At 46.4% G+C, this 14,913-nt stretch overlaps 1 protein-coding gene across 1 annotated transcript; it reads right to left on the bottom strand.

Moving 5' to 3' along the window:
* Nucleotides 1-1,495: 1,495 nt before the first annotated feature.
* On the bottom strand, nt 1,496-2,351 carry ngfa (nerve growth factor a (beta polypeptide)). Its single transcript, XM_072697228.1, has one exon. It carries the CDS (start codon nt 2,349-2,351, stop codon nt 1,665-1,667), a length of 687 nt encoding a protein of 228 aa, XP_072553329.1. The 3' UTR covers nt 1,496-1,664.
* Between the last annotated feature and the right edge of the window lie 12,562 nt (nt 2,352-14,913).

Genomic DNA, 14,913 nt, shown 5'->3' with positions numbered 1-14,913 from the left:
CTATCTGATCGTGTTCTTTGGGAGAGATTTTACTTTCTGCTCTTGACTTTGCCATGTCTGGTGTGATACCCCTGCTGCTGTCCAAGATTTTGTAAATTAGGCATCGTCTGGACCATGTGGTTGTGAGGCATACCTAACCGATGCCTCACAGTTGAAGTTTGTGAAGTTCTTTTTGGCCAGTCTGGATCAATCAATCAATATTACTGTCACAGTCCTGTCGAGACCACTGAACGTGAGACAGGTCCTACTGATGGCAAGGTAGAGCAGGTATCTGCAGATTCCACAGTTTGAGGTTCTGGGAAAGGATCTTAAGATCTCCTCCTCAGTCTTCTCAGTGGACAGGCTGAGTGCAGATGTTCCAACAGTGCTGCTTTACTTGACAGTGAACTTAAAAGGCTAAGCTGAGCCTGAACATCCTGCTGTTCTTGCTATCTTTCACAGACCTCTCCCAGAGGTGCTATTCATTCTCTCATTCCTTCTGTCTCTGTGTGTCGAGCCTATAATCAGGATATGTAAACATCCTCTCCAGGGAAGGGTGCTTTGTATGAAACACGCTCGCAAGAGCCGGCCACCAGAGACCCTGCTGATTTGCCAAACCTGCAATTCCAGATGTTGAGCCTGACCCCATTCCTTTACCATACGCCTAACCTTTGGCAGGGTGGCTTGGTTTACATGCAGATCTCCGTAGCAACCGGAGGTCTGCATGTTCTCTGGGCCAGTGGTGATCGGTCTCTTTCCCATTGTATATTTCCCCCCTGGACGAACAGAGAACCTGCAGAGTCGTGCATGAACGGTGTTTGTCAGTTTGCCTTGCCGTGCTGATTTTACATTCGTTCTGAAGGCCTTTTTATCTCGGGATCCACCGAGCGGAGTCTGGAAGTGAAGGAACATGAGAGACCCCTGCATACGTCCCTTAATAGCCTGTTCCGCCCCATAGGTTCCTAACAGCGTTGGAAAAACGACCTGCACGCACTCTGTGTTTTTCGCCTGCCAGCTCCACATCAACAAACGCCCTGATTACTGTCGGCTTGCTGACATCTGTCAGAGCTGGAAACTCCAACATCTGCTGCTCTGCTTTGAGCACAAGGTCTCTTCATATTGATCTCATAGTAGAACAAACAATAAAACGAGTGAGAATTCTGCTCAACACCCTTTGGAATGAACGATAAACCAGCTGTGATGTGGAACCACTTCGCTTCCACCAGCTTTTTGCTCATCAGGCCTGATTTTCCAGGCCGATGTTCAGCTGCTGGTGGGAAACCGCAGTACCCTCGCACCCCTTCGGTCTGAGAGTGACTAATTAAACAAGTTAGCAAAGCAGCATGAAGTTTAGAACTTAAGTACTGAAGTGTTTAATAAATAACAGCATGAACAACAACACATCATAAGCTTGCACTTCTTTATGTATACTGTATATACACATAGATATTTATATTTTGACTGTATAAACTATATAAATATGTCATGCAGTCATCATAACTTAAGAGACCAATAATTTACAGTGTGAGGTAGGGTAGGACAGGGCTGGGTTGGGGGTGTGGGGTGAAGATACAAGGGGAGGAGTCTGGTACACTGTATTGGCAGTATATTGTTTGTTATTTTGGGAGTTTGGGTTGATTGGGTGAGTCTTCAGAGGTTTTCTGAGCAACGAATCAATCGGTCGGTCAGTGCCTCCACGACTTCCGGCTCAGCACGCACACGCATGCAGCATTGATGCGGATGAGCCTCCAGGCAATCTGGTTCTTGAAGGACGTTAGCGCCCGCACGTATGTGTGTGTGTTGGTACAGTACGAGTTCCAGTGCTTGTTGTCGATCCCTCGGCACCCGGATGTTCCCGCCTTTATCCCGCTGGCTCCCCGGCCCCGAGGGGCACCGCTGGCTTTGTTGACGCGGCACGTGGTCTCGTAGAAAAACTGCTTCTTCACCACATCGTTTATGCGGACATCAGGGAGCACCGTAACCTCGTTGCCCGCTACGTCTGTGGCACGCGTCAGATTGCCCACCCAGTGGTTCTCGCTGTCACACACTGAATATTCACCGCGATGCAGGAACTCGCTGGCCCTCCGCCGCACCCGAGGGCCTCTGGATCCTGCCGCTTCATTGTCAGATGGGGCCACATCACTGAAGAGCACGCGGGGTGATCGGTAGCGTCGCTTGTTAAAGAGTTTGGGGTCAACGGTGGGGATGAGGTCATCGTGTGTTTTCTGAGAGCGTCCAGAGGAAGGCCTGGATGAGTTCTCCATGCCCGCGCTCTGATTGGCTGGACCTTGTGCCTGGACCTTGTGGCTCCTCGTGTGGAGTGCAGCCTGGACGCTGATCAGGAAGAGCAGGACCAGCGTCGACGACCTCATGGGCACACGTCCTGTAAACAGACAGACCTATAAGAGACAGGTGGAGGTGTGCCAATACTATGACCACCTGATGTGGTCAACTGTGGTTGATCAGTTGATACACTGTAGATACGGTAGTTCAGCGTGGCTGAGGTTCCCACTTATACATGCCAATACTTATATGTGCATTCATAACAATATGCCTTGAGCAAGGCACCTAACCCTCGCTGCTCCTGGGGGAGCTGTAGCAAGCCTCTCAGCTATGACGCAGGCTGTCAAAGCTGGGAAATGTGAAGAGAAGAAGGTGGTTGTACAGTACAGGTGTACAGCTATAAAGCCGGGTTCAGAATTTGACGATACTCCGGGTTTCAGTATCACAAAAGGAACAGCTCATATCGGGCCATCTGTACCGTCTCCTCCCTACCTTCAACCTCTACCTTCTGTTTTTCTCATCACCACAGGAAACCTCCCCGTCTCCTCCTCATTCCTCAGTCCTGTCTCTGCTCAGGGTCTGGGCCCGTGTTGTTCGGAATAAAAAAGTGTGTATCAATCTAAATTCTAAACAAGAGCACTACTGAATCTTAGACTTACACACTATATGTCCAAATGTTTGTGGACACCCCTCCTAATGAATTCATTCAGCTACTTTAAGCTGCACCCATTGCTGACACAGATGTGCAAATGCACATACACAGCTTGTCTAGTCCCTGTAGAGAAGAAGTACTGCCAATAGAATAGGACTCTCTGGAGCAGATCAGCATCATGAACCTATTGGCTCCATGCTGCCTAATAATGTCAGGCGTGGGCTAAAGGGGTATAAAGCCCCCCAGCATTGAGGAGCTGTGGAGCAGTGGAGGAGCTGTGTTCTCTGGAATGATGATGGAGGAGCTCCATCAAGTACTTTTGGGATGAGTTGGGGATGATGAGGTGGAGTGGTGAACGAATGAGCAGGTGTCCCAATACTTTTGTCCATATAGTGTATGAACAGTGCGGTATTGTGTATATCTGCTGTTACTGCGGTGGTGTGGCTGACCTGTGAAATGTTCCTGGTTGAAGCGATCGCCCCGTGGGCTCCTAGAGCCAGTGTCCAGTGCTGGCTGAGCCCTGAGAGCCTGCCATCAGGACTGGCCTGTGTGTCTGGTTCTCTCTGCAACACACACACACACACACACACACACAGTGAGTGTTGTGGAATGCACAACAGAAGATCCACCTGTTGAGATGTGGTTGATCTGCCAACACATTTGAAAGCTTTAGTTCTTTGGTTCTGAACTGGAACTCCGAGGCTAAAGAGAAGCGAGTAGTGCTGCTGAGAGGTTAGAACACTGGGTTATGGATCATAGGGTCATGGGTTCAATACCAGAGTCTGATAAGCTGCCACTGCTGGGCCCTCTGAACAAGGCCCTAAAACCCTGACTGACCCTGAGCTCTGAATTGGACCTTCTGAGCTGTGATATGCAAAGAGGTGATTTTAGTCTTACTGTAAACATTATATAAAAGAATAATAAAGACACATTACATAACCCCACCAATTAGCATGGTGCTAACTCTATGGCTAAATCAACACAGCTGATTAAGCATTGGCCGTCGCTCACTGTCTGGGTGGGCAGGACAGTCCTCCCTCTCCTCCGTCACTCATTGTGGATGATGCTAGTAAGTGTAGGCCTCTGTTAGCTGGAAAATCCTTTTGCTAACTGGCGAGATTTTAGCATTTATCCTTCCTAGCTACATTAGCTCTGTAGCTGGAGTGTAGAAGCACACTTTACACTACAAATGTGCCTCGGCTGATGGATTTGATTTGGGTTGGGGTTGGAGTTAGAGTTAGGGTTAGAGTTGGGGTTAGAGTTAGGGTTAGAGTTAGGGTTTGAGTTAGGGTTAGAGTTAGGGTTAGAGTTGGGGTTAGAGTTAGGGTTAGAGTTAGGGTTAGAGTTGGGGTTAGAGTTAGAGTTGGGGTTAGAGTTAGGGTTAGGGTTAGAGTGACGGTTGGGGTTAGAGTTAGAGTCAGGGTTAGAGTTAGAGTTAGGGTTGGAGTTGGGGTTAGAGTTGGGGTTAGAGTTAGAGTTGGGGTTAGAGTTAGGGTTAGGGTTAGAGTGACGGTTGGGGTTAGGGTTAGAGTTGGGGTTAGAGTTAGAGTTGGGGTTAGAGTTAGGGTTAGGGTTAGAGTTAGGGTTAGGGTTAGAGTGACGGTTGGGGTTAGGGTTAGAGTTGGGGTTAGAGTTAGAGTTGGGGTTAGAGTTAGGGTTAGGGTTAGAGTGACGGTTGGGGTTAGGGTTAGAGTTGGGGTTAGAGTTAGAGTTGGGGTTAGAGTTAGAGTTGGGGTTAGAGTTAGGGTTAGGGTTAGAGTGACGGTTGGGGTTAGGGTTAGAGTTGGGGTTAGAGTTAGAGTTGGGGTTAGAGTTAGGGTTAGGGTTAGAGTGACGGTTGGGGTTAGGGTTAGAGTTGGGGTTAGAGTTAGAGTTGGGGTTAGAGTTAGAGTTGGGGTTAGAGTTAGGGTTAGGGTTAGAGTTAGGGTTAGGGTTAGAGTGACGGTTGGGGTTAGGGTTAGAGTTGGGGTTAGAGTTAGAGTTGGGGTTAGAGTTAGGGTTAGGGTTAGAGTGACGGTTGGGGTTAGAGTTAGAGTCAGGGTTAGAGTTAGAGTTAGGGTTGGAGTTGGGGTTAGAGTTAGGGTTAGAGTTGGGGTTAGAGTTAGGGTTAGAGTTGGGGTTAGAGTTAGGGTTAGAGTGACGGTTGGGGTTAGAGTTAGAGTCGGGGTTAGAGTTAGAGTTAGGGTTGGGGTTAGAGTTAGAGTCAGGGTTAGAGTTAGAGTTAGGGTTGGGGTTAGAGTTAGGGTTAGAGTTGGGGTTGGGATTAGAGTTAGGGTTAGAGTTGGGGTTAGAGTTGGGGTTAGAGTTGGGGTTAGAGTTAGGGTTTGAGTTAGGGTTAGAGTTAGGGTTAGAGTTGGGGTTAGAGTTTGGGTTAGGGTTGGGGTTAGAGTTAGAGTTAGAGTTAGGGTTGGGGTTAGAGTGATGGTTGGGGTTAGAGTTAGAGTTGGGGTTAGGGTTAGAGTGACAGTTGGGGTTAGAGTTGGGGTTAGAGTTAGAGTCAGGGTTAGAGTTAGAGTTAGGGTTGGGGTTAGAGTTTGGGTTAGGGTTGGGGTTAGAGTTAGAGTTAGAGTTAGGGTTGGGGTTAGAGTGATGGTTGGGGTTAGAGTTAGGGTTGGGGTTAGAGTGATGGTTGGGGTTAGAGTTAGAGTTGGGGTTAGAGTTGGGGTTAGAGTTAGAGTCAGGGTTAGAGTTAGAGTTAGGGTTGGGGTTAGGGTTAGAGTTGGGGTTGGGGTTAGAGTTGGGGTTAGAGTTGGGGTTAGAGTTTGGGTTAGAGTTAGGGTTAGAGTCTGGGTTAGAGTTGGGGTTAGAGTCAGGGTTAGAGTTGGGGTTAGAGTCTGGGTTAGAGTTGGGGTTAGGGTTGGAGTTAGGGTTGGAGTTAGGGTTAGAGTTGGAGTTAGAGTTGGGGTTAGAGTTAGGGTTGGAGTTAGGGTTAGAGTTGGAGTTGGAGTTAGGGTTGGGGTTAGAGTTAGGGTTGGAGTTAGGGTTGGAGTTAAGGTCAGAGTTGGAGTTTGAGTTAGGGTTTGAGTTGGAGTTAGGGTTGGGGTTAGAGTGATGGTTGGGGTTAGAGTTAGGGTTGGGGTTAGAGTGATGGTTGGGGTTAGAGTTAGAGTTGGGGTTAGAGTTGGGGTTAGAGTTAGAGTCAGGGTTAGAGTTAGAGTTAGGGTTGGGGTTAGGGTTAGAGTTGGGGTTGGGGTTAGAGTTGGGGTTAGAGTTGGGGTTAGAGTTTGGGTTAGAGTTAGGGTTAGAGTCTGGGTTAGAGTTGGGGTTAGAGTCAGGGTTAGAGTTGGGGTTAGAGTCTGGGTTAGAGTTGGGGTTAGGGTTGGAGTTAGGGTTGGAGTTAGGGTTAGAGTTGGAGTTAGAGTTGGGGTTAGAGTTAGGGTTGGAGTTAGGGTTAGAGTTGGAGTTGGAGTTAGGGTTGGGGTTAGAGTTAGGGTTGGAGTTAGGGTTGGAGTTAAGGTCAGAGTTGGAGTTTGAGTTAGGGTTTGAGTTGGAGTTAGAGTTGGGGTTAGAGTTGGGGTTAGAGTTGGAGTTTGAGTTAGGGTTTGAGTTAGGGTTAGAGTTAGGGTTAGAGTTGGGGTTAGAGTTGGGGTTAGAGTTGGGGTTAGAGTTAGGGTTAGAGTTAGAGTTGGGGTTAGAGTTGGGGTTAGAGTTAGGGTTAGAGTTAGGGTTAGAGTTGGAGTTTGAGTTAGGGTTAGAGTTGGGGTTAGAGTTAGGGTTAGAGTTAGAGTTAGGGTTAGAGTTGGGGTTAGAGTTAGGGTTAGAGTTCGAATTAGAGTTAGAGTTAGGGTTAGAGTTGGGGTTAGAGTTTGGGGTTAGAGTTAGAGTTAGAGTTGGGGTTAGAGTTGGGGTTAGAGTTAGGGTTAGAGTTGGGGTTAGAGTTAGAGTTAGAGTAAGGGTTAAAGTTGGAATTAGAGTTGGAGTTAGGGTTAGAGTAAGGGTTAGAGTTGGGGTTAGAGTTGGAGTTAGAGTTAGAGTTGGAGTTTGAGTTGGGGTTACAGTTGGGGTTAGAGTTGGGGTTAGAGTTAAGGTTAGAGTTGGGGTTAGAGTTGGAGTTAGAGTTGGGGTTAGAGTTAGGGTTAGAGTTGGGGTTAGAGTTAGAGTTGGGGTTAGAGTTAGAGTAAGGGTTAAAGTTGGAATTAGAGTTGGAGTTATGGTTACAGTTAGAGTTAGGGTTAGAGTTGGGGTTAGAGTTGGGGTTAGAGTTAGAGTTAGAGTTGGGGTTAGAGTTGGAGTTAGAGTTAGAGTTGGGGTTTAAGTTGGGGTAAGAGTTGGGGTTAGAGTTAGAGTTAGAGTTGGGGTTAGAGTTGGAGTTAGAGTTGGGGTTTGAGTTGGGGTTACAGTTGGGGTTAGAGTTGGGGTTAGAGTTAAGGTTAGAGTTGGGGTTAGAGTTGGAGTTAGAGTTGGGGTTAGAGTTAGGGTTAGAGTTGGGGTTAGAGTTGGGATTAGAGTTAGAGTTAGAGTTAGAGTTAGGGTTAGAGTTGGGGTTAGAGTTGGGGTTAGAGTTAGAGTTAGAGTTAGAGTTAGGGTTAGAGTTGGGGTTAGAGTTAGGGTTAGAGTTCGAATTAGAGTTAGAGTTAGAGTAAGGGTTAGATTAAGGGTTAGAGTTGGGGTTAGAGTTGGGGTTAGAGTTAGAGTTAGAGTTGGGGTTAGAGTTGGGGTTAGAGTTAGAGTTAGGGTTAGAGTTGGAATTAGAGTTAGAGTTAGGGTTAGAGAAAGGGTTAGAGTTGGGGTTAGAGTTAGAGTTAGAGTTGGGGTTAGAGTTGGGTTTAGAGTTGGAGTTAGAGTTGAGGTTACAGTTGGGGTTAGAGTTAGAGTTAGGGTTAGAGTTGGGGTTAGAGTTGGAGTTAGAGTTGGGGTTAGAGTTGGAGTTAGAGTTAGGGTTAGAGTTAGGGTTAGAGTTGGGGTTAGAGTTAGAGTTAGAGTTAGAGTTAGGGTTAGAGTTGGGGTTAGAGTTAGAGTTAGAGTTAAGGTTAGAGTTGGGGTTAGAGTTAGGGGTAGAGTTGGGGTTAGAGTTGGGGTTAGAGTTAGAGTTAGAGTTGGGGTTAGAGTTGGAATTAGAGTTAGGGTTAGAGTTGGGGTTAGAGTTAGGGTTAGAGTTAGAGTTGGGGTTAGAGTTAGAGTTGGGGTTAGAGTTATAGTTAGGGTTAGAGTTGGGGTTAGAGTTAGAGTTAGGGTTAGAGTTGGGGTTAGAGTTAGAGTTAGGGTTAGAGTTGGGGTTAGAGTTGGGGTTAGAGTTAGAGTTAGAGTTGGGGTTAGAGTTAGGGTTAGAGTTATAGTTGGGGTTAGAGTTGGGGTTAGAGTTATAGTTGGGGTTAGAGTTGGGGTTGGGGTTAGAGTTGGGGTTAGAGTTAGAGTTGGGGTTAGAGTTGGGGTTTGAGTTGGGGTTAAAGTTGGGGTTAGAGTTAGGGTTAGAGTTGGGGTTTGAGTTGGGGTTAGAGTTAGGGTTAGAGTTGGGGTTTGAGTTGGGGTTAGAGTTAGAGTTAGAGTTAGAGTTGGGGTTAGAGTTGGGGTTAGAGTTAGGGTTAGAGTTGGGGTTAGAGTTGGGGTTAGAGTTAGGGTTAGAGTTGAGGTTAGAGTTGGGGTTAGAGTTAGGGTTAGAGTAAGGGTTAGAGTTAGGGTTAGAGTTAGGGTTAGAGTTGGGGTTAGAGTTAGAGTTGGGGTTAGAGTTAGGGTTAGAGTTGGGGTTAGAGTTGGGGTTAGAGTTGTGGTTAGAGTTAGGGTTAGAGTAAGGGTTAGAGTTAGGGTTAGAGTTAGGGTTAGAGTTAGGGTTAGAGTTGGGGTTAGAGTTGGGGTTAGAGTTAGGGTTAGGGTTAGAGTTGGGGTTAGAGTTGGGGTTTGAGTTGGGGTTAAAGTTGGGGTTAGAGTTAGGGTTAGAGTTGGGGTTAGAGTTGGGGTTAGAGTTAGGGTTAGAGTTGGGGTTAGAGTTGGGGTTAGAGTTAGGGTTAGAGTTAGGGTTAGAGTTGGGGTTTGAGTTGGGGTTAGAGTTAGGGTTAGAGTTGGGGTTTGAGTTGGGGTTAGAGTTAGAGTTAGAGTTAGAGTTGGGGTTAGAGTTGGGGTTAGAGTTAAAGTTAGGGTTAGAGTTGGGGTTAGAGTTGGGGTTAGAGTTAGGGTTAGAGTTGGGGTTAGAGTTGGGGTTAGAGTTAGGGTTAGAGTTGAGGTTAGAGTTGGGGTTAGAGTTAGGGTTAGAGTAAGGGTTAGAGTTAGGGTTAGAGTTAGGGTTAGAGTTGGGGTTAGAGTTAGAGTTGGGGTTAGAGTTAGGGTTAGAGTTGGGGTTAGAGTTAGGGTTAGAGTTGTGGTTAGAGTTAGGGTTAGAGTAAGGGTTAGAGTTAGGGTTAGAGTTAGGGTTAGAGTTGGGGTTAGAGTTGGGGTTAGAGTTGGGGTTAGAGTTAGGGTTAGGGTTAGAGTTGGGGTTAGAGTTGGGGTTTGAGTTGGGGTTAAAGTTGGGGTTAGAGTTAGGGTTAGAGTTGGGGTTAGAGTTGGGGTTAGAGTTAGGGTTAGAGATGGGGTTAGAGTTGGGGTTAGAGTTAGAGTTAGAGTTGGGGTTAGAGTTGGGGTTAGAGTTAGGGTTAGAGTTGGGGTTTGAGTTGGGGTTAGAGTTAGAGTTAGAGTTAGGGTTAGAGTTGGGGTTATAGTTGGGGTTAGAGTTAGGGTTAGAGTTGGGGTTTGAGTTGGGGTTAGAGTTAGAGTTGGGGTTTGAGTTGGGGTTAAAGTTGGGGTTAGAGTTAGGGTTAGAGTTGGGGTTTGAGTTGGGGTTAGAGTTAGGGTTAGAGTTGGGGTTTGAGTTGGGGTTAGAGTTAGAGTTAGAGTTAGAGTTGGGGTTAGAGTTGGGGTTAGAGTTAAAGTTAGGGTTAGAGTTAGGGTTAGAGTTAGGGTTAGAGTTAGGGTTAGAGTTGGGGTTAGAGTTAGAGTTAGAGTTGGGGTTTGAGTTGGGGTTAGAGTTGGGGTTAGAGTTGGGGTTAGAGTTAGAGTTAGAGTTGGGGTTTGAGTTGGGGTTAGAGTTAGAGTTGGGGTTTGAGTTGGGGTTAGAGTTGGGGTTAGAGTTGGGGTTAGAGTTAGAGTTAGAGTTGGGGTTTGAGTTGGGGTTTGAGTTGGGGTTAGAGTTGGGGTTAGAGTTGGGTTTAGAGTTGGGGTTTGAGTTGGGGTTAGAGTTAGAGTTAGGGTTAGAGTTGGGGTTAGAGTTAGAGTTAGAGTTGGGGTTTGAGTTGGGGTTAGAGTTGGGTTTAGAGTTGGGGTTAGAGTTGGGGTTAGAGTTGGGGTTAGAGTTGGGGTTAGAGTTAGAGTTAGGGTTTGAGTTGGGGTTTGAGTTGGGGTTAGAGTTGGGGTTAGAGTTAGAGTTAGAGTTGGGGTTTGAGTTGGGGTTAGAGTTGGGGTTAGAGTTGGGGTTAGAGTTGGGGTTTGAGTTGGGGTTTGAGTTGGGGTTTGAGTTGGGGTTTGAGTTGGGGTTAGAGTTGGGGTTAGAGTTGGGGTTTGAGTTGGGGTTTGAGTTGGGGTTAGAGTTGGGGTTAGAGTTGGGTTTAGAGTTGGGGTTAGAGTTAGAGTTGGGGTTAGAGTTGGGGTTAGAGTTGGGGTTAGAGCTTTAGCTGTGTGCTGCTGAGTACCGTGGTGACTGTTGACAGGTCCGCTGCTGTGCTCAGTTTTAGGAGGCTGGAGTGTGTCCAGTTCACAGCCATCATTCACTCTTTTACACATTAGCATGCAACACCTTGCTCTCAGCTGCTAAAGCAGACACTCAGAGAGGTCTGATATTCACTCCCTCCAGGTCCTGTACCCTGAGAGGTGTGATATTTCTCACTCCGTAATGAGTGTTTCCCACATCACACCCCCGCTCCATCACCCACACCACATTACAATACCCCTGAGTTATTTCACATATGGGAGCTGGAGGTTTCTGTGTGTGCAGCTCAGGTGGATGTGCTTTATTAAACGGGTGGATTTTACTGAGTAGATGAACGCAGCCACTGAACACTTTACTGTGGATAGTAAATAATAAGCAGATACTAAACGAGTCACTAAGAGAGTCACTAATGAATAATTCATAGTGGATACTGAACAATGTATAGTAACTACTACAAAACCACGGCAGGTACCAAATGACTCATAGATTCATTAAATTATATTTTTATAAATATTATAGACAGATTATAGATATTGAATAATGTACAGCTGCTACTGAAGTAAAAGCTTTTGGTTAATCTGGGTTGTTGTTTGATCTTAGTGTTAGCATTAGCAGTGGGATTAGCAATGTGAGCAGAGTTTCAGAGAGATGAAATGAATTGATTAAACATTTGTAATTGAGGAGATATAAAGCTGTGCTGATGGGGAGGTCACTGTGACACAGCGATGCTAATGAAACACTTCCTGGATGTTTGAATCTTGTATCCTGAGTAAATTACCCGTAAATATCAATATCAATATCAATAAAACAAAGGAATTAATTTGTCTGATCAGAAGCTGCAGCAGCTGACCCTGACCTCACAGAGCACCGACTCATCAGCTCCGAGTGTGACCGCTGGGTAGCGCTGCTTTGGCTGCAGCTGGAACTAATACATACCAGCAGTTCCAGTGTGTATTGTGTTTATTCCCCACTAATCACACACACACACACACACACACAGATCAAACGAGCTCTCCTCACTGTACTGTATATAACGCAGAGCGTGTAAACAAGCAGGAACGGTCGACTGCTGTGTCCAGGTTCAACCATATTTGTGATAAAAGCATGTTCCCATCAGAAGCAGCTGCCAGCTTTAACACAGCGTTTGTTTGGAATGCAGACGCTGTAAAACAAATCTTTTCCACATTCGCTGCCAGAAACTGAATGTAAACAGCAGAGAAAAATGTATTGGACCCAAACCGAGAGTATGATTATTTACAGAGCGAGGAGACACACAACCCAGACCCTCGGGCTCGGACTGCGCTCAACAGAACGGAGGAACCCAGCAGAACGTTTCTTCGTGAGACACTCCTGCAGGAAGTCTGATCTTCAAATCTGATACGAGCTTCAGACTTCAGGCTTCCCTTCTCTTTTAGCTTTGGATTATTCCATCATTCCCCTGAGGGTTTATTCACTTCCCAAGATGTGCAGGCATGTGAAAACAGTGGGACACTCCACCAAAACCTTTATGTTTCTGATCTGGAGGTCTGATCTTCACACGATCAGCACTGAGAGACGGAGCTAATCTAGAGCTAATCTGATTAAACTCACACACCTGAAGACATTTCTATTATCATCATTTATTAATGTGTAGAATCAGAGTCAGGAGCAGAAGATCAACTGCAGATGATCAGAACATGGTTGGAGAGGATTAGTCTGATCTAAACCTCAGACGTTTAGCCTGGTCTGATCTTGATGGTTGAAGTGAGGGGTGAAGAAGATCACCATGGTCAGATCCAGAGAGCTCTCTGAGGCCTTCAGGAAGAAGGGTGGAGGTGCACAGGAGTCTGGGAAGGGGTTTAAACAGATCTCAGAACAGTTAGAGATCAGCTGCTGTTCCACCGTCCACTAAATCATCTACAAGAGGAACAGCTGACCAACATGACCAGATCAGTATAATCTCCATAGAAAAGCACCGGCCAATAGAATGGGACGCTCTAGAGCAGCCATGATCACATGATCCTAAGGTCATCGTGACTAATGCCAGGTGTGGGCTAGAGGGGTATGAAGTCCTCCAGCATTGGGCATCCAATTCTTTTGTGGTAGAGTGGTAGAACTAATCCTCTAACATCAGAACCTGACCTCACTGAAGATCTCACTCTAGTGTGGCTAAATACAGCCAAATCCTCCACACAGCAATGTACTAGCGTCTAGTGTAAAGCCTTCCCTGAAGGGTAGAGGCTGTTACTGAAGTGAAGGCTCGGCTAATAGTCTTTAATAACCTTTTTAATTGGGACTGAAATATTTGCCCAACCCAGCAGGAACCACTTGGTCTGGTTGATGAACTCGGGTCTGACCCTCAAAGCCCACCTTCAGTCTGGCCTGCGCTTCGCTCTGTGCTTTATTCTCATTACTTTAAAACAATGCTTTATATGTTCACTGGAGCCACACTGACACACATACACACACACTCACACACACACACACACTTGTGTTGACAGAGTTGGGCATTAGAGGTCTGTGAGACCCCCGCTGAGAAACTGAACGTGTGGGAAATGAGGGAGTGATTCCATCCAGGAGAGCCGAGTTCAGTGAAGCCAACAGCATGCTTATATTTAGCTGGTTTGTTGTAATGGCAGAAACCTCGCTGTCATTCTGCGAACCAGACGTCAAGACCGGCCAATATGGAATTCATTTCAGCTGGAGGAATATAACATACACTATATGTCCAAAAGTTTGTGGACAGCTCTTCTAATAAATGCATTCAGCTACTTTAAGAACCAGAGACAGTAGAGACAGTTACTCCAACAAAAGCAGGAGAAACTCTTTTGAAAAGTCTTGATTTCAAAAGAAGCAATGAATGAGCAGGTGTCCCAATACGTTTGTCTATATTGTGTTCATAAAGAAAGGTGTTTAGGATGAAACAGGACTGGGTTGAGTTGGTTCTGCGGTTCTCTGGGCTGTTCCACAGAATCCTTAATTCTGTCAGAACTCTGATTTGTTGGAGAAGCTACAAACGAGATAAACCTGCAGGTAAAATATTGGCCTGATCTCAACCCTGGACACTCAGCTTTAGCCTTGTTTCCAAACACTACGACTGCCTTTATGGGATGATCTCATTCAGTCAGTTCTGTGTAAGTAACTCAAGCTTTTCCAGTGCTGCCACACACACACACACACACACACTAGGGACACACACTTCTCTCATGTCAGCCTTATCAGGCCCAGTGTCTGGGTTTAAATATCAAAGCAGTGGTGCTGAACCTGGCGCAGGTCTGCCAGACTGCTGTACACTGTGATACCATCACAGACAGTCATATACTACCATATACCAGAACATCTCCAGAACAGCTCCAGAGACCAGCAAAGACTGCCATGCCACACACAACCATAACCTAGTATAGACCACCACAGGTAGCTATATACTCCCATACACTCCCATAGTTTGAACTAGACCACCACACACCACCATAGACCACCACTGATGGCCATATGCCACCATACACTACAATAGACTACCACTGGCCGATTAAGCCATCCACAAACTGACATAAACTGCCTCAGAGCAACAAGGACTGCCATAACTTACTATAGACCGCCACAGGCAGCTGTAAACCACTATACACTACCACAGACCGACACAGACCACACAATCTACCACTACTACAGAAAACCGTCCCCCACCATAACTTGCTACAGACCATCACACATTGCTATAGACCACTGTAGACCACCATACTATATGCTGTAGACCATCACTGACTGGCATGTAGAGCCCAAACTAGTATGCACTTCAATAGATCACCTGACACACAATAGACCACCATGCACCCCATGCACAGACCTCCCTAAACCACCATGCAGTCACACCACACCATGACCAGTGTGCACTACAATCATAAGTAATGGGCCAGTGTAGACCACCATACACCTTAGATTAGCCTTCAGAGATCTCAGTGCAGACAGCAGTCAGTAGTGATGTGTGTAGGCTTTGCTTTTCTGGACATGCAAAGGATTTTAACAGACCAGCCGTGTGTGTGTGTGTGTGTGTGTGTGTGTGCTGGCAGAGAGCTGGCTATAAATCTAACAGATAGCCTCAGTGCTATAGTACAGCATTTTATGGCATCCTCCCACTGTGTGTGTGTGTGTGTGCAGAGCCAGAGACAGGGAAAGAGATGAGAAGGGAGGTAACGGAATTAGCAGTGGTGGTTATGGCCACTAGAGGGCAGTGAAGTGCTGAACAGTGTATAATATTATTCTCTGTCTCTCTCTCTCTCTCTCTCTCTCTCTCTCTCTCTCTCTCTCTCTCTGTCTCTCTCTCTCTCTCTCTCTCTCTCTCTCTCTCCTCTGTGTATCTGGAGCAGCTCAGACTGTGTGTTATTGTCCACATGTCACCCAGCGGTTT

The sequence above is a fragment of the Salminus brasiliensis genome, chromosome 14, assembly GCF_030463535.1.
Source record: "Salminus brasiliensis chromosome 14, fSalBra1.hap2, whole genome shotgun sequence".
In the NCBI taxonomy this organism is placed as follows: Eukaryota; Metazoa; Chordata; class Actinopteri; order Characiformes; family Bryconidae; genus Salminus; species Salminus brasiliensis.
Note: the sequence above shows the minus strand (reverse complement) of the source record. Positions and strands in the feature narration are given on the sequence as shown.